This window comes from Pseudopodoces humilis, chromosome 23 (genome assembly GCF_049639895.1).
Source record: "Pseudopodoces humilis isolate 2021_Gansu_Grassland_sample_001 chromosome 23, ASM4963989v1, whole genome shotgun sequence".
Lineage (NCBI taxonomy): Eukaryota > Metazoa > Chordata > Aves > Passeriformes > Paridae > Pseudopodoces > Pseudopodoces humilis.
This window is the reverse complement of record NC_142222.1, coordinates 765,441-789,104: the sequence shown is the minus strand read 5'-3', so window position 1 is coordinate 789,104 and position 23,664 is coordinate 765,441. Positions and strand designations below refer to the sequence as shown.

General features: G+C 45.6%; 1 protein-coding gene across 1 annotated transcript in view; it reads left to right on the top strand.

Moving 5' to 3' along the window:
* Nucleotides 1-23,664, top strand: part of KSR1 (kinase suppressor of ras 1) — a 51,015-nt gene that overhangs the window by 5,670 nt on the left and 21,681 nt on the right. The window contains exon 2 of the mRNA XM_088066200.1: nt 21,702-21,842. Coding sequence (XP_087922326.1) covers nt 21,702-21,842 — 141 coding nt within the window. The remainder of the gene's footprint in view (nt 1-21,701; nt 21,843-23,664) is intronic.

The following is a 23,664-nucleotide window of genomic DNA, read 5'->3' as shown; positions in this document are numbered from 1 at the left end:
GGAGTTCTTCCAAGACATGCCTTGTGAGCAGTTGTGCATGGAAGTGTGGTGGGCATTCCTGCTTCTTGGTGGGAGTGTGCACCTAGTCAAACTAGTACGTGATTAGGAAACAGTTTGGCATTCCGGCTTGGCAGCCAGTCCTCATCAGCATAGCCCCTGCAGTATAGGACAGTTAAACTAGATAAACTCTGCCTTGCCTTGTAGGAGGACAACTGGGAAACACCAGAGTTTACAGGTAGTCAGAGGCCTTTTGACTAAAGCCAGAGCTGCACAGAGCTCCTGTGCCACATACGAATCCCAGAGGCGTGTCCCAGCCAGCTGTGCTGCTACTGCACACCTCCAAGGACATGAAGTAATCACTAGTGCAGCTGTGGTGTTCACTTGCAGCTGTGCTAGGTGACAGTCACCTGTTCTGTGCTCAGCTCCCTGCTTTTTGCACAAGCTGTTTAAAATGAACCCTGGGGCATTCCTGAGGTGGAAACTCAAAACTTAGCTTAGGCCTTGCTCTTGGGGGTTTGAGGGAATCACAGCCCAGGCTGATCATAGGTGTCTGGTGTTTATCTGGCTCAAAGTGCAGCACAGGAGGCTGAACTCTGAGGTCTTGGGGCTGGAGGCAAATGGAAGATCCAAATCTCATTGGACTTACACACCTGAGCTCAAGACTGTTCAAAATCTGTCTTTAAAGGTAAAATACATTTGTCATTTCTGTATGTATTCTAAAGTGAGCAGAGACCAGGTCTCTCATTCTTTTTATGCCTAGTGAGAACATCCAATTGGTTCTGTGTGCATCTTGGGGAAGCTGGGAAGGATCACAGGACACTTAAGCAGCAGAGTAAGGAATCACGTTTTGGTTGGAGTTATGCAGTGCCCCTGATAGGATGATTAGTAGTTACCCCACGTGGAAGAGCTCTAATAGCAGAGGCTGTGAGCTCTCTTTAGAGCAGTAATTAACATGGCACTGAGGAATGCTGCTGGGATGCAGCAGATCCAGGCTCTGATCTGGTCTGATCTGATTCTGCCAGAACAGGTCATTGACCCCAGTGTTCAGCATGCAGCCAGGAACCTCGGGGCTGGGGCCTTGGAAAGCTTCAGAACCTTTTTGCAATGAGTTTAGCACCTTCTTTCCCAGTTCTGCTCTCCTTATATGCTTCTAAAACGTGTGTTTGTTGATTTATCAAAGAACTTTCACTTCTGTTTGAAGCAATCTAAATTTGGAAAGGAAGTCTTGAGCTCCTCATTGTTGCTGTGTATGGGTTATTGTTGAGGACTGCAGGTTCCAGTTTATTATTACTATTATTATTATTAGTTTTATTTCTAAACTGAAGAGAATAAATAATTAGTAGGTTTTACAGATTGAGAGCCATAGATTGATTTTTGGCCATCAGCACTAAAATACATTGCTAGGGGAGGTGATGGGCTTGTCAGTAAGTGCAATCATGGGGAGACGTGTGTCCATGCCCCTCATGCTGCCTGCAGTGCTCTTGGAGAACCTCTCCACACCTGGTTCTTACCAACTTTCTAGCAACATTTTTCTTCTTCCAGAGCAGTTTTCCCTTTTGTTTCTAGAGTAATCTAGAGGACTAAATCCTGCTTTAATACAGTTATGTAGCTCCTCTGAAATAAGCTGAAGTAGGGAGATCTTGTTTTTCAAAGCTTTCTCACTTTTTTAGATGTCTCCTTAAAAACTGTTACCGGCCAAGCAAAACACTTCAGACCTTTTGTCTTTATGAGCAAAACTGAAACTTTCCACAGAGTAAAACATTTCTTATGAAGTCTTCTAACATTAATTTCCCATAATTTCTTTAGAGACAGATCTGAGTGGCTCACACCAGCATCAGCTAGTAGTATAAAACTCTGAGTGCAGATCAGATGCAGTGTTTTTTCCTCTTATTTTAGTGAATTCTAGAAGCTATGCCCTTGCCTATCCTCCTGTGTTTTAAGGAAACAATCAACTAAAATCCACAGGTATTGTTCAAAGGAGACTGATCTGTTTGGGGAGTTCTGCATAGGCCTTCAGCCTTCTCCCTTTGAAAGAAGAAAGGTTTCAGGTTTTTTTCCCTTTTTCCTGTGAAACACAGGGGTGTCTGGAGTAGCTCTGGAACAGCCAATGTGAGCACAAGCACCAAAGACTCTTAGCATTTGTTCACACAGCTAAGCTGAGAGAAACCCCAGAGTAGATCTCAAAGGGCTTGTCAGTCCCATTTGTATTCAGACAGGGTATTACGTGTGTTGAAACTAGTTTGGTCTTGCTTTGTGGGTCAGGTGTAATATTTGTAGAACCACTGGCTGACTGCTAAAGGTCTGATTTGAGCACTGCTTTATTGGTAGCATTTTGTGTGGGTATAACAAGGCAGAGTTTCTGTGGGATGTCTCTCCATGCAGCCTAAACTCCTTAGCCTTTTTGCAGTCATGCCTAGGGACTAGAGTGGAATCTGTTTGGAAGGAGACTTTGGAAGCTAATGTTTGGAAGGAGAAAGAAATGCTACTGTGATCTGGGTCTTTAGCTATTGAACTGAAACACTGGCTGGGTTTGTGCTGAGACTGCTTTTGTAGGAAATGCAGTCCTGCTTTGGGAGATGTTTTCTGTAGTGATGCTGAATGCACCTCTAACTGACTGGGCCTTATCGGTTCTGACCTGCCAGTCTGTAACTGGAGGGGAAGCTAATGTAACGAGAGCTAGCCAAATACTTCTGCTAGGGTGACATTAATGTTTAGTGTTTAATTCTTGTGGAAACTAAATCTACAACACCATTGTGCTGCCAAGGCAGGTTCCAGTTCCACTGATCTTTTCTTTTCTTATTTTTTTCTACCATGCTGTTCAAATTGTCTCAGTTGCCAAGAATAACTAGTTTGGAGTTTGAGGTGAAGAGCTCTGCAGTCAATGGACACCTGGCAACATAAGATTTCAAACTGAAGGCAGTGGCAGCCCTGCAGTCAGTGCAGTGAGCAGGGAGTGTGCTGGCAGCAGATGCAGTGGTGGTGCAGCCCTGCTCTGAGCTGGAGTCTCCAGGAGTGTCTGGGGGTTCCTTGCAGCTCCTCTCTTCAGTCAGCTCTGCTGCTCTTCTAAGGGGCAGATCCTGCCTCTAGCATTTTATTAAGACTTTTCAGTGTCCTTTTGAACTGTTATGCCAAAACAGGACATGTTTCTCACTGTTAGAGACTACTGCTGTACACCAGAAGAATTCTGAGTCTGCAGGGCAGCTTACAGAGACATCCATGCTTGTTTCTGACCTTCTTCCTTGTGCTAACTTAGCCAGGACTAGCTAAATCCTGCTAGGCTTAACCTGCATCCTCTTCCAGTTCTCTTAATGCAAAATACTTCTGGTCCTTCGTCTTTCCTAGGCTGGGCTCCATGATGTCCCTGCTGCCCAGGGCCTCCTGCCTGTGCCTGCAATGGCTGTGTCCTGCCTGTCCCCGCCCTGCAGTGTCTCTCCAGCTGCTCAGCTCTGCCTCAGCACAAGGTTTTGTCCTCTGGCCCCAGCGCTGTGACAGCCTCTCCAAGGCCCCACAGACATGGCCTGACTCAGCAATTTTCACACTTCTGGCTTGATCTTTCCTGCAGCTGTAAAGCTAAGGTGCGGGGGGAAGGGGAAACACGTGAGGAAACGCATGGTCTGATCCCTGCCTCTCCCTTTCACTCCTCGTGGATCCTCCACATAAATAGGCTGGCTCAGCCCTTTCGGTCTTCCTGTATTCCTGACATGAGGAGCCTGGTGTGAGGTCTCTGCCACTGCAGGCATGGCCCCTTTATACTGCAAAGAATAAAGTCTCTACATTCAGGCTCTGTTTTACAGGGTGGGTTAGCAGCATGGTCTGTCAGCTTCCCTGACAGAGCCTCAGTGGTGTGGGAACAGCTTCAGTGAGCTCTGCAAGTCTCTGCATTGCTAGAATTCTTTGGAGTTCTTCTGAGTGCTGAGCCTTCAGCTTCATCATGCAAGTAGCTGTGGCTCTAAGATTTATCTAACTTTGAACTCTGGGAGACAGAACATGGGGGAAGTTGGAGACCCACCCTGATGCATGAGGGATTTTGAAATTTATCAGTAAGAAACACTCATTTCTTTGGGAAAAATGATTTTGAGATCTTTTCCTCTCAGATGACTGATTGACTGCAAACAGACTATCTTCTGGGAGGTCGGGGTGGGTACCATGGCACAGCTTTGCTTTGATCTCAGGTAGCTGCAGCAGGATCACGTTTAATTACTTTGAAAGCCTGTCTCTGAGCAGTAGTTTCTCTTCCCCCAACTGGGATGGACTTCATTATACAGAGGACAAAAGTCTGTATTTTCTTCAGTAAGTTCTTATTTCCATGCATAACTTTGAACTGGGCAGTAGTGCATTTGAACTCTGGGGCTACTTTAGATTTATACTTAACTCTCTGATGTTAGTTTTGTGCTCATATCTCTTATATTTGAGGTATGAAATAAAGCTCTTCCTCAGAGGTTGAAAGACATGGAAAAATCTGCTGTGAGATGTGTTCCTTTATCTCAAAGCACATCTTTTGCAGCAGGGTAGCTGTTACATTCCTATAATGTATTGTCCAGATATTATTTAATCTATAAGACATATATTTCACAGCACAGCAGATACCCAGCTTTAAAGCCAATGGCCTTGCAAAGTTTATAGTACTGGCTACCAAGTACTGTCCTCTAAATTATTTTCTCATGTTCCAATGAGCTTCTGCTTGCCATCTGCCCTTCACACAGTTGTCATATCATGTCTGTTCTTTAAAAGACAATTTAATTAGATCTTCTTTCAGTAGGTTTTAATCAAGTGTTATGGGGCTGCTGCTGAATTATTTACAGCCGTATCACTTGATGGAACACTTAGTCTGCTAAAGGTATCATGTAGGTGACATCTGTAGTAAAGAGTAGAGCTAGCTTTGCCTGAGGGACCCCACTTAAGTTCCTTGGGGTTGTCCAGTTGACATCAGATGGATGTGGGGTTATGTGAGCCCACTTTCCTTTACAGGAGTAGCAACTGAATGTGACTGTACTGAAAACAAAGAAGTTGAAGCAGTTTAAAACTAGGGTAAGAGCTGAATTTAGCTCTAGTCTCTGCTGGCTCAGTTCTTTTATAAGTGCCTTTCAAGGCTGAATACCTTAAACAGCATGGCCTTGACCCCCACTTGAAGCTCCAGCTATTTAAACACAAGTACTGTTGTACTGTCTTCAGACTTGGTCTGATGTTAAAGTGTGTTTTGAATAAGCAAGGGAGTGGAAAACACTCCTATAGCAAAGGATAAGAAACTGAAAAAGTGGGTATTTTTAGAATACAGAGGAGTTCTTTCTCTGCCTTATTTCACCTGACTCTTAAATTGGTAGAAATTCTACAGTTAGAAAATAACCTTTTTTTTTCCATCTTGTTGAATGCGTGTATCAGCAGCATTGCTCTTTTGCCAGTTCAGCTCCCATTCTGCATGAGACATCCCCAGCATGAGGCTGCCATACACCCAAATACACCTGGAAGTTTACAGCAATAACTGTTCAGCTATCTCTTAGCATCCAGAACTGACACCTAATTGTTCTTCTCCCTTTTGAACCATGTACGTTGCAAGAAATGTATTATATGATGGTCTCATATGTAACGTGCAAGTGCTGCTACCCACAGCCTAAATAATATTCAGTGTTTGTATGAAGATTTAATTTGCTCACACCTATCTCTGAAATCCTTGCCACTGAAATGATTACAGGAATGCTTTAAAGTCCAATTACTCTTAAGCGCCTTCTCTGAATTTTTAATTTGCTTGGACCTTTTCCTGGGGCTGACAGTGAACTACTAGTACAGCTGGCAATAAAGAACTGTATATAGGAAAGCGACCCCTACCATTGCCCAATCCATGCGTTCTTTTCAGTGGGTAAGTGCAGTTGTTTAACTTCAGGGAATGATGTACAGGGAGGTCCTGGAAACCCCCAAGAGACCAATAGAGAATTTAGCAGGTCGTTGTATCTCGTTGGAGATCATTGTGTGTCATGAGCCTTTTGTCAAGGACAAAACTAATTTACAATTTAATTGTGTTGAAATCCTGGATGTGTCAGCATGCTTCACAGGCTCTTCAGAAGGGACAATGGGGTGAGAAGTTGTGTACTCTGCAGTTCCCTCTGCAATAAGAGGGACGACTGCCTATGCTCAACCCATGCTTTGATCCTTCCTCATTCTCTAGAATGACCAAAGACAAGGAGGGAGTATTTAATGTTGGCAAGTGAAAGCTGAGGACGTTACAGTCTCACTGAGAGGAACTGAAAGCAGTCGGCCTATTCATGAGAAGCTTTTCTAACTTCTCTTGGCAAGCAGCAGGGACAGACACATTTCAGAGAAAGTGCTTCTAGTCCTGATTTTATTTAGTGTTTGGGACAGGACAGTGTGGAAGTTGGGACAAAAAGAGAATTAACTGCACCTTTATTGCACTATAATTCTCACATTGCTGCTGCAGATGGCCTGGCTGGGAGACAAAGGGAGCCTTAGCATTGCTTATCTGGGTTGGATATCTGGAGCACACACCTGACAGGTTACCTGCGAGTCTCAAGGTTCACATTCAGGTGACACTGTATAGTAGTTGGCTTTATAGTGGTCCCTCTCCTTTCAGCTGCTGTGGAACCCACAGGTGTTTTCCTCTCTCTGTCTGCCATCGCTGTTTGTTGGTTCCATATGGATCATCCCTGGTCGCAAGCCTTGTGCAGCTGCTGGGAGACTCTTTACAGCAGAAAGTGCTGCTCCGTGTCACTGGGAGCCTTCCCCTCCCCCAGGGTGGGATATTCCTTGTGCCACGTGATCTAACAGAGTGGTTGGGAACTGATGGTCCAGAGTTCATTTCCAGTTATTATTGTAGTAGGGAGTCAGGCTGGATCGAGGTACTCATTTCCAGCACAGATCATATACCCTTTGAAAGCATAAACAACCTCTAGGTCAGTTTTACTTAGCTTCGTACACAAGGGTTTCAGCTAAACAGGAAGAGCAAGCGGGAGCTGAAGCACTGCAAGAAGCTGGTTCAGCACTCATCCATACTGGACTAAGTAAGGTCCCTTTCAGTAGAAAAAGATATACATGGAGGACTAAGCTGTAAAGCAGCAGTGGAAGCTCCCTGTTTTTGTCTCTTGAGCTGGTCATCTTAACTGCAATGCCATTTTTCTCATTATCTAGGACCCTACAGAAGCCCTTCACAGACAGGAGCTAGGATAGCTTTGAAGGCAGGCATGTTCAGAAGTTGTTGCTGCGGTCTCTTAGAGAAACTGGAGATTAAAGGGGCTGAACTAGGTGAATCATTACTCTCAGAGTATGAACTTGGAGTGCTGGAGAACCATGCCTGGTGTTTGTGCAGACCCAGCAGCAGCAATCCATATGTAACTATAGCCAGGGTGGGAGCACCAAGTTAGCAACAGTAAAGCCTCCCTCAACTGTACTTTGCTGCATGATAATCCAGCCTTCTTTTAGGATTTGAGGCTGACACGACACTTGGCACAGCTCAATATCTGTACGTGGAGATGAGACTAACTTGTGATGGCTGGCTGTCATTGCCCGTTCCAGCAGGAATTTGTGCTGCCCTGGGAAATGAGGCTCAGGCAGCTCATGGAGAAAACTGGGGTCAAAGGCTGTTAAATTCAGAGTGCAGTAGAGCTGCAGAGCCATCGGGGAAGGGGAGCCTCTGGGCTGGACAGACAGGTCACACAGGTTTCCAGACGCTCTGTCCTACCCAAGCAGGGGTGCAGGAGCTGGATACTTTCAGGTAGGAGCAGCACTTTGTGAGATAGAAGTTTGGCAGAATTTAAGTTCCATCAAGTTCTAGAGTGTTTAAGCTTAGTTTAGCAAGAATCCATCTGAATAGTCAATAATTTGACTTCTTTGCAGTTAATTATTAAGTTCCTCCTACAAAGCACCACTGATATAATTAAATTTAGTTTCTAACTCAAGATTAACAGCTTCACTTGGTCCTTGCTATAACCTTTCCTTCAGGGAGAGACCAGCTAGGATATGAGGATCTGACCATTTGTTCCCTCTTTAGGGAGCAGAGGTTACATCCTGCTCTGTCTCTGTAGAGGTGACTCCTACACTCCTGCTCTTCCTGTTGCCTCTCTCGCTCTGCCTGTGGCCCTGCAGAGTTGAAGGGGAGTAGGAAGGAAGAGCTAGACCCAGTACAAAACCTCACTGAGCAGTCAAAGACACCCAGTATCTGACCAGCAGCTTTAGATCAGAGTAGAATACACAGCTTATCCCAGTAACTTCAAAACAAAATCAGGGAAAAGGCCATAAATAAAACCTTTCTGTAGCACCATCTTCTGTCTCACAGCCTTTCCCCTCATTCCACATTTAACCCAAACTTCTTCAAGCAACCCTTCATTCTCACTGCAGTTATACTGACTCCATCACTGGGATGGTCCTGGGCTTTTGGAAAGCATCTGCACAGGGCCTTGTCTGGGACTGTGATGTTTCTGATTTTGAGAGAGCAGGAAAGCTCACCGAGGGATGTGGAACTGCAGAGAGAGGAGGCTTTGGACAGGTGCTGGTGAGAACGTTTGTTTGTTTGCTGAGAAGGAAAGACAACTGACCCTGGAGGCAACTCACTGACAAATGCCATTGCCAGTTCTGGAGAGAAGATAAATCTCATACAGTCCACTGAGACCATTTCACTTTTTAATTGTTTTAAGAGTCTCTCCTAGAGCTGAGCTGTGGGGGACACGATTAACTTGGCAGCAGAATCTCAGTTACACTCACAGTGTTTCCAGTCCTGTATTTCGTGTCTCAGTGCCTGTACACAGTACTTTGGGAGCATTCTTGATAATTGGTGAGCAAACTGAAAATCTATGATCCCACTGCATGGCAGAACATACCAAAGCTTTTCTTTTTCCCTCTTAAAATCTTGTGTTATAGGTTCAAAGCATTTTGAACAGAGTGGGTTTTAGTGTATTTTGTTCTTCCTGACAATCCCAAAATACAATCTCATAGCAGCTTGTTAAAATAAAGCTGTTTTGCTGTTTTAAAAGAGAGAGAATGTGGCAAGTTGCCACATTCCAGTTAAGCAATTTCCTACAGTTGACTTTTTTTTATTGCATGTTTTTTTCAGCCGTGTCCTTACTCTCTTTTCTCTGCAAGAAGCCAAAATACCCCAGACAAGACAGAAGCCCCCACCTCTGTATTAATACTTGAGGCAAACTCCCCTTCCTGCTTCTCATCACGAGAGCAGAACATGGAGCCTTGGCACGGGGGACTGTAGTGTATGGAATTTCTAAGAACTGTGGCATTTTTGGCAACAGCATTTTCCTTCATGGGGGTAGATTTGCCCTTTTTTATTGGAGCAGCCCTCAGAAGCAGCTCAGCCATGGAGGCATCCTCCCATAGACTGCAGGCTGTGCTGAGCAGCGAGCGGGCGGCAGCTCTGCAGTTGCAGGCAGCGAGGCTGCTCCAAGTGCCAGCTTCCTCCTCGCTGCTGGAGGGGAGCAGGATGTGCCTCGCTGAGTTCAGTGGGTGGATGCGTGTCCTGCGAAATTGGGGTTTGGCAGGTGCATGTAGAAACCGAGTAACTGATTTAAGAACATCTGCTGAGTAATTGAAAAGGAAGAGCAGGCAAGTCCTCAAGGTAGTGAGTAATGCTACAGCTTCCTATTTCTGGGTGACTGTGCTCAGTCCTCTCCCTTTCTCTTTTCAGCTGAAGAAAATGATTGGCAGTGGCTGTGCTGAGGAGGCAAGACTGGACATGCAGGGGCTTTGCAGGCAGGCCGTGGAAATGGGCTCCAGAGCCTGGGCAGCCAGACTGCTTCTGTTGAGCTCCCAAATGCCTGTAACCTAACCCAGCACAAGGCCCAGCTGTACTTCTAGGAGAGCAGGCAGCACGGGCAGGACCTCGTCCAACATTCAGGGAAATCAGGGCATCTGGAAGTTTCAGATAACTTCAGTGCTCTTTGAATGAGATTACAGCTGGAAAGCTAATAATAATAATCTGCTGCTGATTATTTGCACTTTAAAGATTATACTGTAAACTGTCTAGTTGAATTTATAAATTTCCTTTGTCAAAACACAAAAGAGAAATAAGAATATCTATGAAGGAAGGATGGAGGTAGAAAGGTTTTTTCCTTCTTTTTGTTCAAGACATTTTTGGATTCAGAAGCTGATTCTAAAGCAAGATTGCTGATACTTATGGAATCCTGCTATTTTGTTTGCTCATCCTATGATGGCTGAGCACTGTAAGTTTTGCATTTGTGGAAATCCTCAGAGTGACTGAGCTGTGGAAGGACAGCCCATGTGCCCTATTTTTGAACAAGCCAAGTATCAGGAAAGCTGAGTGTGGGCACTGACTTTATGCCTGTGAGACAGGTAAGAAGCTGTCTGCAGTTCTCCTGGATCCCCTAGCCATTTACAGGCCTTTGCTGTGTTTCTGGCTTTGGTATTCTGGAGGAGTGTTAGAAAGAATTACTTGGCATTTAGAGTCTTCCACTGTACACGTGTGGCATTGCATCTTCCTGAGCATCCTCAGGATCCAGGATTTTCAGTAATGCCTGACTTATCCATGTTCCTTTTGGAGAGATCAAAGTGAAGTACTGTAAATGAAAGTAGTCGGACAAACCCATGAATGATCTTTGTATAACGATGCAGAGCTGCTTGGCTGCAGTGAAAAATCTCAGCTCTTGTGGCATGAATTTGTATCCAGCACTCAGAGCTGTCCGCTGGCAGGCAGAGAAGTACAACACAGAATCCCTTTGTGTTTCCCCTGCTCCTTGGGAGGAGAGTATTTCCATGACAGACTAGCACACAGGCTGTTACAATGGCTTTTTCTTTTCTCCTCAGCAGTTCGGGTTTTTTGTGTTTCTGGTTGATGTGGCTCAGCACAGTGAGTCCCTCCTCTGGTCTGAGCAAGGGCAGTTGAAACCCTGAACCCTCAGCCTGCTCAGCTTCTCTCCAGCACATAATCCAGGGAGATACTTTAAGACAAAAGGGATGTAACTCAGCACAAGGAATGCAAAGGGGTTATGAAGAACTTTTCTGAAGAACATTTCCTAAAGAGCCAGAAGAGCATGAAAAGCGAAAAGAGAAAATGGAATGAAAGCATTCAAGTGTATAAATCACCTTTTGGAAATGTTTCTTAGAGACCGATGCTCTGGAAATTTTTCTGAATTGTGGAAGTGATGGCAATTGTGAGAACTTTGCTACTCTAAAGGCCTTTTTCCAACTCCCAACTGGAGCAAAAAAGTCAGGCTCAGATTTTTCACAAATTCTGCATAAAATAATTTTTGGACACACAAGCACAATGCTTAAACTCTGATCTTGAACTGGCACATTTTCTTCCATTGTACATTTAATGCAGATTTTTATTAGAAGAATATGTTTTGAGAACTTTAATTTGCTTCCATAGAATGCTTTGAAAATGAGAAACTTGGTTTTAGCCAACTGTCACAATACACTTCACTTGAATGAACAAAACCTAAGGAAAACCAGCCCTAACCCTAACCTCCTGTTCTGCTAAGGTACAGAAACAAATGTGGTGTGTGAAGCTTCTGTGGAAGCTCACAAAAGTAATGGATATTGTACCTGCCTGAAAGATGCTGAGCTTGGAGCTTGTTATCTTTGTATTTGTGATCTTTTTTCAAGTGCTGATTGAAATCTTTCCAGGCTGCTGTATGATGCCAAGGAGCTGTTGCAGAACTGTCTGGTGGGTGGCCAACTGCTGCTTATCAGTCCCCTCTGTATTTTTCCTCATGCAACTATTACTGGGTCAGCAGCTGTATTTTCCTCTACTTTCTAAGTGGGCACAACATGGTTTAGGTGACCTAAAAACCATGGTTTTTTTAAGAGAAAAGAATGAAGACATGTACTTTTCAGGGTTGGGAATCTGGGTTCAGGTGTCTGTACTCTAAATCCTGTATTTGTATTTAACTAATAATAGAAACTCCTCATGGTTTTTACGGGCAAATGTGAACCAATAAGTGAGAGCCCCAAGGAGGTTTTTTGAAAAATAAAATGTGAGCAGTGAGCCATGGCAGCTTTCTCACTCGGTGTCTGTGAAAAAAGAAATGTGACCCCAGTTCTTGCCAAAGTAGCTCAGTTCTTTCTAGCAGAAAGCCAATAATTGGGAGCATTTCAGAGAATACAGTTTCTTAGCTGAGATTTCCCAGGGTGCAGAGATAGAACATCTTCAGCTCGAAGGCCTGCAACCTACTCCTACAGAGATTTAACACTTTCCTGTGTAAACCTCTTCCCCAAAGCCCAGCCCGGCAGCAATCTGGGGAACTGTGTGCCACGGAGCAGGGGAAGGTGGAACTCTTGAAGTGTTCAAATAATTGAGTCAAACAAGCAGAGGATTTGATTTTGTTGTGTTTTGTTTCCTTCCCTTGGTCTGCTAATAAGCCTGAGAACAAGCTGCTAATCTGTCCCATTCCCCAGCCAGTATGTGAGGGAATGGTAGAGACTGGAGGTTTGTGCTTGTATTTTACTGAGGCTACAAAAAAAACCTGTGTAAGACAAAAGGAAGATGATTGGAAAAGCAAGGGGAAGAAAAATGGAAAAAGCCTTTGGGATTAGGGACAGCATTCTGGGCAGTAAAATGCTTCATTGAAGGAGCTTGGTTCCTTCCAGCACCTCTCATTTCTGGCCTGGGGAGTGTTCATCCACCTCATCCAAGGTGTTCCCCTTGGAGCTCACTGTCTGTGCCAGCTCAGGATGCTCAGGACCTGCAGAATGAGGCTTGCAGTGAAGAAAGGGAAGTGCAGGAATATGATGGGGACCTAAAATGAGTCATTCTCTTCCTGACCTTGCTGAAGGAAATGTCTGGCTTTATATTGTCTGCTGTAAACTCGCCTTTATTTGGGCTCTAAGTTTACACATGCACAGCTTGTTGGTGTCTTTATTTCCACTTCCTGCACCATCAGTCAAATACACCTGAGAGCTCATTCAGAGATGTGTGAGAATGATTAGTGCCATCATAAAAACTATGGAGGATATTCTCTTTAAAGGTACTTTAAATTTTGAATTTTACAGAGAGATCCATGGGCTGTTACACAACTCATGCTCAGAGCATGGTCTGGTGCTTCCTTTTCAGATTCAGAGCCTTATTCCCTGTCACTTGCTGCCTTCTGCTGCAGTTGCTGGAAAGCCCACTGAGGTGGGGGGTAATTGTTATCTTAATGGAATGAGAGATCCAGTGGATTTGCCAAGATACTGAATAATTCTAGAGGCAGAGTATTAGTGTTATGTTGGGGCTGCATTTGCCTCCGTAGGACTTTAGAGTTGGACAGGTACTTGTTTACCTGGAGTACTTTGGGAATACTGTGGTATTCTTCACAGCAGGGTAAATCCATCGGCCTGCTCAATGGCCATGCACCAACTCCATGAGGGATTGGGAGCCTGAACAGGTCTGTAGGGCAGTGTGAAGTAACAATACCCTTCAGGAGAGGCTTGAGGCCGGAGAAGGTTGCTGTACTAAGCCTGGTGAAGCGTGGCTGAGGTGAAGAAGCTCGCTGGGTGCTGAAGAGCTGTGAGCTGAGAGGAGCAGAGCTGCAGATCTGATGTGGCAGCAGCAGGGCTGTGCTCAGCAAATGGCAAGTACAGTTCTTAGTCTTGCAGAATGCTCTCAGTCATTCTGTTACACTTGTGTGTCCTCGGGTTGCAAAGGAAGGGGGAGGGCTTTCATTTTTAGTGTTCAGTGGGTGTGAAATCTCTGATCTTTAAGCAGAGGACTGTTCCTGTAGCTGCATTTGGCTTGGATGCCTCGCTGAGATGAAATCTTTGAAGACAATTATGTTACGAGGCTCAGGGAACTACTTGATTGTGCAGTTTTATCCTCACACTCTTAGCTGGGAAGGCCTCAACTGAGTGTTTACAGCTTCAGTCACTCAGATTGTGAAAAAGAGAAGAGGGGAGAAGAAAAGGAGTGGTATGTGGCCTCCAAGTGACCCAGAAATTATGCTGTCAGCATCATTTGACAAAGCAGAAATAACATACTGTAGTGTTTGGGCAGTGGCTATTGTGTCAGCCTCAGGCATGACTGAAGGTTCAAAGGAAAATCCATCCATCTGGTGTTCCATCTCTCCCTACCCCTCTACCTCTCTGTGCTTGTATTTACCAGTTTCTCCTAAGGCTTCTCCCCCAGCACACCTTGCCTACACATTTTCCTGCTGGCTTGTGCTGAGTCCTGTTTTGCAGAGTTTGTTTAGCAATGCATTGAGAAACGATTTCCTTTTCTGTTGCAAGCCCAAAGTCCCTCAGTGGCACAGCAGGGTCTTGCGGGAGCAGCAGGGCTGGCACCAGGGCTCTGTGGTGGGACTGCCACCCTGGGGCTTGTTCCATCCCTGGCATCCTTCTGCTTCCCAGAGTCTGCTGGTTAGAGCAGAGCGCTGAGGGAGCTTTCATGGTCACTTTTCAGAGCTGCTCCTTCACTTTTGTGCAGGTTATTTTTAATCCTTCTTCCTCTTTTTTCTTATTTTTAACAAGTTGCTACTGCATGGAGTCCTTTGAGTGAAGTTCGTGAGGTGTTGGTGGCACTTTTCTGCAGCCAGTCTTGTTCAAGGCATTGTGCCTGTAGCCCAGCACAGCAGTCACCTACAGATCTGGTGCCTGTGGCTGCACATGTGTGATCAGTGGCAGAGGTGGATAGGAAATGCACCCAAGTGAGCAAGAACTCTGGCTACCATTTCAGCACAGCTAAAGAAACAGAAACCAGGCCTCACATTCTGGGCAGGTGTCCTGCTCACTGCCAAGCTTCTTGCTGAATGAGTCAGCTGGGTTCAAGTAGAGAATGTGAATTCCACAGGCTGCAGGTCAGAGTCTGATGTGTAAGTGAACCTCTTTTTTTCTCACAGGTGCCAGCTCAAATAAAGCAAAATTACTTTGTTGCCAGATATTTCTTTATAATATTTTGTTTGATACCTATTTTATTATGTGTGGCTGGTGAAAGTACAGGTCACAATATCATCCTTTAGTAGCTTCAATTCTGTTGGTTTTGAGGCCAAAGCCATGTGGGTCACAAACTGAGTGACCTAATTTTTCAGGATCCAAATAATTCCTTGAAATGAAGTGTTTTGCTTCTCTTCCTCTTACTTTGGGTTGCGAGTTTTGCTCCTGTGCAGATCATGTGCTTGCCTTGGAAAGAGCTGTTTGAATTGCATGCTGATCTCAAGGTAGTTTGGAAGTTTGTGAGACTGAGACTCTCCAGCTGAATCCTGCTTTATGTGACTGTTCCTAATGGAAACACAGATGGGAAGGATGGTTTTCTCAGTGGCTGAACGAAGTGTTCTGTGAACAGGTTTGGATCAGATTTCACTGCAAATTGAGCATATGCCATGTGAAAAGGGTACAGACCCACTCTCTCAGTTTAAGCAAGCAGATTTGGTTCTATACCAGTCAAAACCAGGCAGTGGTTCAATTTTCCCTGTACTGGAAAGGGAACACTTCACAATGTTGTAAGGTATCTTTATACCTACAGGCACAATGAGGAGCTCTCTGAACACAGTGGGAAATGAGAATTTCTGAGGCTGCAGTTGGTGCTGGTGATGCTGTGATCAGATGCTGATAACCATCCAGATAGCTGGGGGCATTCAGATGAGTCAGCTGCTGAGAGCTTGAGTTCACAAAGGAGCAGCTAGCTCAGTGCTCTGTGGGCAGAGCTGCACACACGGTTGGGTTGTTGTCAGCTGAAGGGCCCTGCAGACCTTCACACTGGAGCAGAAGTGGTTTGGATGTGTGGCTGCACAGCACAAAGGCCTGTCCTGTGCCTGCACATCCCTGGCAGAGCTGAGCCTAGAGCTGTGTCCTGTGATCCCCATCCGCCTGCTCCTGCCTCCCAGGCACACTGGGAAAACCTTGGCACTATTTCTGTGCAATGATTCCTTGGACACTTGTCTTGGTGTATTCCTTGGAGACCCCTCTGGCCCCACACCAGCATTCAGGTTCAACAGCACTCTGATCACACCTGAGTTTGCCTTGATTCCTGCTTTTGGGAGAAGGTTCTGCTCAGGACATGCTCAGCTGCATTTCAGTCCCAGCTGGAGAACCCAGCCAGCGCTTCTACCTGCGCTTCGCTTCGGTGTTTGCAATTAGGCATTCCCACAGGGTTAGTGTGGGATCTGGGGGCCATGGTAGCTCCTCTCTCCAAAACCCTAGGGGCAGGGCTGCTTTTGAGGCCGTTTCTGAGATAGACCCCGTGGTGAGTGCCTCGCATGAGGAGGGGTTGGTTCCTTGTGTGAGCACCTGCACAGGGGCTTTATGAGCTCTCAGAGCCCAGGCTTTGACCCAGATATCTGTGTGCTTTATAACAGGGATATCCTAGGATTTTCCCTTGCATGGATCAACCCCACTGCACCCTTTTTTCACTTTAAACTGGATGGCTTTGAGAAAGTGCCCTGAAGTATCCTCACACGCTGCTGATCTCCCAGTAGCTGGTGAGATCTTTATCAGTTTCTCACATGGTTGCCCAGCCTGACTTCAGAGACAAATTTGGCAAGTCCAGTTCTGATCTTTTTATGTTCTCTGCAGTGCTCAGGTGGCCTAGAAGTTTTTTTTTTTTTTTTTGTCTGATACAGGGTTTGTGTATATAAAGGCCTGGGGAAAATAGATAAGAGTCAGCTAAAGGTGTGAAGTGAATCCACTTTCACTGGATGCCTTCAGATGACTCATCTGACTTTCCCCAGTACCCTGTGCAGATAAACTCCAGTTTAGAAGTTTTATCTTCTCTTTCAGGAGGCAGACATGCAGAACCTCCCTCATACTCTGATCCTAATCTGCCCAGTGCAGTGTCCTGCTGCACCAGGAGCTGCTGGGGTGCTTCAGAGAGTGCTCCCTGCCCTCTGGGCTGGTTCTTGGCAGGAGGTTAATAGCGGAGTTCCTTCCAGATTAATTCTTGTCTGAGGCAAGATAGATGATTTGCATTTCTCTTAACCACATGCAAGATCTGGGCCATACATTGATCTGATCCTTTTAAAGTCTTAGCTGCCAGCTGGGTAAGTTGCAGGGCAGGACTTGGTTTTAGCCTTGGAAGTTAAGGTGTAAGCTCATATTTATTGTCTCCTCCAGTGCTGCCAGGCTCTCTGAGATTTCATCTCCGGGCACAGGAGCAATAGGATCTGCTTTTGACCATGTGCTTGATTTGTTGATTAAATCATGACAGTTGTTTGTTTTGGGTATTGCAAAACTCCTCTTCTAAACATTGCATATGTTTCAAGTCAACAAGAAAAGTTGCCGGCTTCACTGAGCAGATTATAAGTTTTGTGAAAGTGTGAAAACATGGCATTTGGTTGTGAAACGTATGATTGAATCAAACTTGGTCTCCAACTGTTGATATTCTGAAGAAATCTTGGCTGACTTTCGTATAGCGGAGTCCCTCTGCCTGTCTCCAAGTTGTTTAATTTATAATTTCCATTCTGTGCCGTGGTTTCCTTTTTTTTTTTTTTTGTGAATTGAAAATTATTATTTTTGCTGCATTTATAGGGTATTTCAAGATATGCAGATTAAAAACATTTGCCTGAGCCACAGAAAGCTTCAGAAAAATGGGGATTCTTCCAGCCTTTGCTCCTGTTTCCATGTTTATTTGGATCAAGTGCATTGAATTCAGACTGGGTTTTAACCAAGTGCAGAAGTTGCAATAGCACTAAGTTTAATGCCTTTTAGTGACTCTGGAACAAGATGCCACTCTTCTAAACATGAATAAAACAATCAACAAGAATCTGGGGGAGAGTTGATCCCCAAATGCATGAAATTTGATTTCTCTGGCTAGACACCATAGCTATTAACATTCTCTGACAAGAACTGAAGAAGTTAGAATGTGATTTCTCATCAGTTAACCAGAAATACTTGGGCTGCAGTTTGACTACAGAATTCTTCCAGCTCTTCCTTGTAGTGCACCCCGATGTCAGTGATCTTATTTTACAGATGCTTTCCTGTGCCATGTCTGCAGAAGTGCAGCTGAAAAACTTGTTTGCATTTGCTTTTTGTTTATCATCCTCTAAGGTCCCAACTGTTGGCTGGAGGTCATGGATATGGGCAGACTTGTATCTCAGGAGATCTGCTGTTTATTTTGCAGAAATAAATAAAAAAGTACAAGCTTGGCAATTTTCTCCTAAACTTCTTGGACCTGCTTCTCATCTGTGTTGTAAAGGGATCTTTTGAAGGTGCTCTAAGGAGATGAAGATACATCCAAGGGCACCTGGCAGCATGTGCCCTTCTCAGGGCAGTGAGATTTGCTGTCCTGGCTACACCAGGAAGAGCAGCAGGGCTCTGCCCAGGAATCAATGATTTGCTCCAGCTGCTCCATATCCTGTCTCTGTTCTTGTCCTTTCCCACCTCTGTGAGTTCAAGGCTGTTGGAATATTGCTGCTTCTGGTGTGGGGTTTGCCATTTGTGATGAGTAGGACGTGCCATTTAGCAAGCAGGCAGTGAGTAGCTACTCTTGGCTTTATCTCTCAGTCTAGTTTGTGGTTGGAGACCTGTGTGCTGGTTGTGGGTTTTTATGTGCGTCACTGAACCCAGAAATTTTATTATATTCTCAGAAAAGGGTTTTGCAACAGCTCAGCTATTAAAGCCAAACCATGTAGTTTAGTAAAAAGTCTGGGCAGGAAACAAAATGAAATTCATCCTAGGGGAGAAGCGTGGTGCATGTAGGCTGGGAAGAGAATGCAAATATACTATTTATAGGACTAGGGGAAAACAAATTTGGACTTGAGGAGTAAATGCGAAGGAGTTATCCGGGAAAAACCAGCTTTGGCCCTCTGAGACACTCAGACCTGTGCTGCCAGAGTGCTTATCCATTTTGGAGAATTCGTTACATTCCAACAAAGAAGAAAAGGTTGACATTGAAATCCGTGACATTGAAATCCGTGCTGCACAGAGCCCCTTCCACTGTCCTTCAGGAGTTTATGCTATGGATGATGCTTGGGAAGGGGAAATACTTGAACCGGTATTTTTTTAAGCAGTACCAAAACAGCTGAGGCCGGTGCCTGCTCCTGGGGGTTCCTGCAGGATGAGCAGAGCTGCGTGCAGGGAGAAGGGGAGGGATGAGTGCATTTGCTGCTGATCAGACAGATCAAGTCAGTGCAGAGCCAGGAGTGCAGCCCAGCTCTGTTCTCTTACTCATGTGAAGCTTCTGGTGTTACTCTGAGGTTGGCCAGGAGAGCTTCTGGGAGGAGTGCAAAAGCAGTGGCTGTACCTCAGCAATGTCCTGCCTCGAGCAGTGTGCTGTCCTCGTGACACTGCACGCTGGAATGGGATAACGTGGGGCACACACTTTCTGTATCGTTTCTTTTACATAATTTGTGATTTTTCATGTATAAATAGATGCTAAGCCCTCCTTCCACTGTGGTTTTTGGAGCAGATTCTGACACCTCCATTGCCTGCAGTTCCCTGCTTTATTCTGGATCATGTGCTACTTTTAGGGCATTTGCCTGTAATTAGTGTTCCATATAACGAAGCATGGGGCTCTGACTTTACAGAGTGTGCTGATAGTTCATCCTTCTTCCAGGAAAAATAAATTTTGCCTGATGGGAGATCCTACACTAAAACAACAGATTACAGTCAGACTGCAGAGCTGAGCTGCTGCTTTACACACAGGCTCATCAGGGCTAGCTGTACCAGTTCCAAAATCACTGCGTAATCTTGCCTCGGTCCCTAGGTGCTCCGCAACGCTGAGGCGTGCCCAGGAATGGGGAAGGGTGAGGTGAACCAGGGGCAGCAGGAGGAACATCCTGCAGTGCCCTGGGAATTCCATGTACAGGCTTACAAACACAGGCTGAGCTGTTTGCCTGGGGCTGGATGTTGTGGTTGCAGTTTGTGTATCAGAACACATATCGTCATTGGCCCTTCCCTCGAGTGGCCTCTGGAAAGAGACAAGGCTTGGGTGATTGTCTTCCTTCTCTTTTCCATGACATAGCTATTGCACGTTGGGAAGTTGTTTTTCATTTGTTTAGGCTGATTTTTGGCATACTGGGGGCTGTTAAGTATACAAACTTCCTGCAGCCTCTTCTTTCTGTCTGTCCTGAGGGGCCCTTGCCCATCTACTCATCCCAGCCTGCCCAGTGTCAGTCCATAGAGGGGAAAGGCACACCGAGAAGAAAGAACATTTAAACCAAGCCCCAAGCAGGAAGATGCTTGGGACAGCACCTCCAAGCCCTTTCTGCCATGGCAGTGAACAGGAGTGCTCTGTGGACAGGCTGCTGTGGGAAAGGACGTGTGACAGTGAGAAAGCAGAAGGTCAGGACTGAGGCAGCCAGTGACACACGTGTGCCCCTGCCTGCGTGGGGCTGCCTGGAGGATCCCAGCTCCCCTGCTGCAGAGCCAGGGGAGCTCAGGGCAGGGCACAGCCGAGGGCCAGCAACAGCAGCAGGGCCGAGCAGCCAGCAACACAGCCAGCAGCAGCCTGTGCCCGTCACACAGGGCCCAGCACGTGGCACATATGGCACACACGGCAGGGACAGAGCCCCTGGCTGGGCTCTGCCAGGCACACAGCAGCAACACAGCAGTGTGGCAGCCACTGGGGCCCAGGCACTGCTGAGCCCATGGCCAGTCCCTCCCGAGGGTGGCCGTGCCCTGCCCTGCTCTGGCCAGAGGAAGCAGACAAGGGGTGGAAAAAAGGAAGTGCTGTCAGCCCCTTTGTATGGAAAGAGGTACTGAGAACCATGATTGGGATTTCTAGTTCCTTGCAGATCTGGCACTCCAAAGCTGCATTGGGAAGTTATGAAAAGGCTCCTCTGGTTTCAGCAGGGTGGTCAGAGTCAGAATGCAAAGGGATGGCTGAGTTTCTAGGACATGGCAGTCCTGGACTGCTTCTCCTGGGAATGGCAGTGTTTTGCATTGCTCTGGGCATTGCAGGAATTGAAATCACTTTGGTATTCACACACTTTTTGATAAATCTCAAATTGTACAACACTGCTGTCAGAATTCAGTGTGTGTGCAGAGACAAACTTGTTATACCTGATGGTTGAAAGGAATACATTGCTCATAAAACATAATCTCAACTAACTTCATAGGAAAACACTTGAACTCTAAGAGGAGACACATTGTAATGGTCAAAGAATCCATGTTTGTTTTTTCCTTTACATTTTCGGTCTGATAATGTCACAAATGCTAAAATTTGTTGACTAAGAACATGCTCTGTTTTATAAATCATGGATCAACTAACTTGCTTTGAGGCATTGTTTTGTTAGGAGGGTTTTGAAGCTTAAGCCTGCCTCATGGGAATGTGTGACACAGTGAGCAATCTTTGGAGAGTATTTTCTTTTTTGATAAGCAAACATAAGGCACAGATAATACTCATTTTTGCTGTTTTATTCTTCTGTGACTAAAGTGAAGAATTCTGTGTAGTGCATTTTCCATAAGATGGTCAGATGATAAAAGCTTTGGAATAAAATTTTAGAAGATGTGCAGCAATCATCTAGTCCAACTGTCTGAATTTTTGTTCTTTTAAGTTAACTGCTTTTAATGTTGATTTTGTAATAGAAATGCCCATCAGATAACAGACCTCAGAGACTTTGGGTACTTTGGCTACTCCTGCCTCAGTACTGCTGTTGATGGGGGTTTAGAGTAGGTCCTGCCTTCTGTTGGAAAGGTGGAGAGCAAAGATGCTCAGCATGAGGGAAATGTACCACATGGATTTCCCTGAGAGCTCCTAGGAGGATGTCACTCCTATGTCAAGAAAGAGCCTTGCTCACAAGCCAGCATCCCCTGTGTACAAACACAGCCTGGGAAGGGTCAGCACATGCCAAGGAAGCTCACAGTTTGCTTTCTGGACCCCACAGGTGAAGCTGATTGACTACATCCACAGGCAGCGACAGTGCAAGCTGAGCGTGCCCCTGAGCGACCGCACCGCTGAGCTCAACAGCTACCCCCGCTTCAACGACTGGCTGGACATCGTCAATGTCAGGAAGGAGGTGGTGCAGGTAAGCAGGGGGACACAGCCCGCACACAGAGCCCTCCTGTCCCTTCAGTACCTTTCCCAGCTGCCTGCTGGGTCTGAGAGCCACGGCAGGACTTAATCACTACCTTTTTGGTACTGATAGTACTGTGCTGCACTGTGTTCTGTGTCCAGCATTAGCTGAAACAGGACCATTGTTACAATCTCACATACACACACACACACACACACACACGCATGTAGAGCTCAGTCCACTGACAGCTAAACGAGGCAGAAAAGGACTTTTCTATTCTTTTTCCCATTTTTGCCTCTGCAGGCCAGGTCATGGTATTCTCATTCAGTTCCCTTTGATCGTTAAACAACCAAAAATTTTCTTTGACCTCAGCAGGAATCTGCCTGGGTGAAAAATTCCACAAATTTCCATGCAAGTTATTCTAGCTTGGTTCTGATGTAACTAAGTGGTCTCTGGTGAAACAGGATGGCTTCAGGACCAAGTTGTTACTTTTATTTCCTGTTCATTTTGAATGTGATGCTGGTGCTGCCTTCCAGCCCAGCGAGGTTTTGGGTTGCACAGCCAGAGGTGCAGCAGTGACAATGAGAGGACAAAAGCAGCCTGTTGCCGTGGCCAAACTGCTAGGCTCCCAGCTAGTGTTGGTTTCTAAGGTTACTGGAATTGCCTGAGTCTAAAAGAATGTCTTTGTAGCTCTTTTATAAATCCTTTGTGATGCTTACAGAACAGGGGGCAGGGAAGAGGTGAAGAAAAGCAGGGAGGGAGGTGGACAGTTAAAATCTGCCAGATCCTGCTAAATTAGGGAGCAGAGAGGGTTGAGACTGCCCTTCTGTATGTGTGGTCACTAAAAGGAGTGAACAAATTTGGGTTTGGTCTAAGGCAGAATGAATTTTCCAGATCTTTATTATTCATGTTTTCTTGCTGCCCCCTCCCAAACTGTGTCCAATTGAATGAACTCTGTTCCTTCTGGGACAGAACTGTAAGAAGTGTAGAAAGTACTGAAATTCCTTTGGGATTCCAAATGTATGGTTGGTTATCTTTTAAGGGGTCTGCATCCATTTCATGCAGCTGCGGGCAACTTCTGTAGTACTTGTATTAGCTGGACAGCAGAACTGCAACACCGTGTGGGTCATTAAAATAATTTCTGAGTAGGCATGCTGGAACAGGCTGTGAGCTGGGGGGAGTGGAAATAGCTGGGCTAATAAACTAAGTGCTCTGCTCTTGCAGTGGTTTTGGGTTTTTTTGGTGCTGTTATTTCACTGCTCAGAAAATAGCTGTGCAGCCACTGTTGGTGTTGGACACTGACATCAGCACGGTTCTGAGAGCTGTCTGGGATGAGTTACCTTTCAGAAATGTCTCCGGTATCATGGGATCATTCCTACTCTTGTCCAGGTTTCATACAGCATGTTGAACTGCTGAAAAGCAGTTTTCAGCTGAAAGCTTTCAAAATGGAAATCACTGACAGAAGGAGCTTTAATAGGTTAGTTATTGCAAAATCTAGAGTGGTGTCCTGCTTTGTGCACCCTGACTGTAACAGGATGGGGAGGAGCCTTTGCAGACAGGGTTGAGTAGGCCACCCTGAAAATGGGGACCCTCAAGTGGTTCTGGTTCTGTGCTACTGGGAACAGCTTCCCATCTCTCAGATGCTGTTAGCTTGCTGTAAAATGGAAATAGCCATGCTGGGTTCCATTCTTAAGGCTTTCAAAAAAACAGAGCAGAGAGGGGGAAAACTGCATGTGTCACATGCAGTGTTCAACAAGTGTCACAGCATGTTCACATGGCACATAGCCCCCTCTTCTTGTGCCTTTTAGGCCATGAAACTGGTTGGAGAGATTGC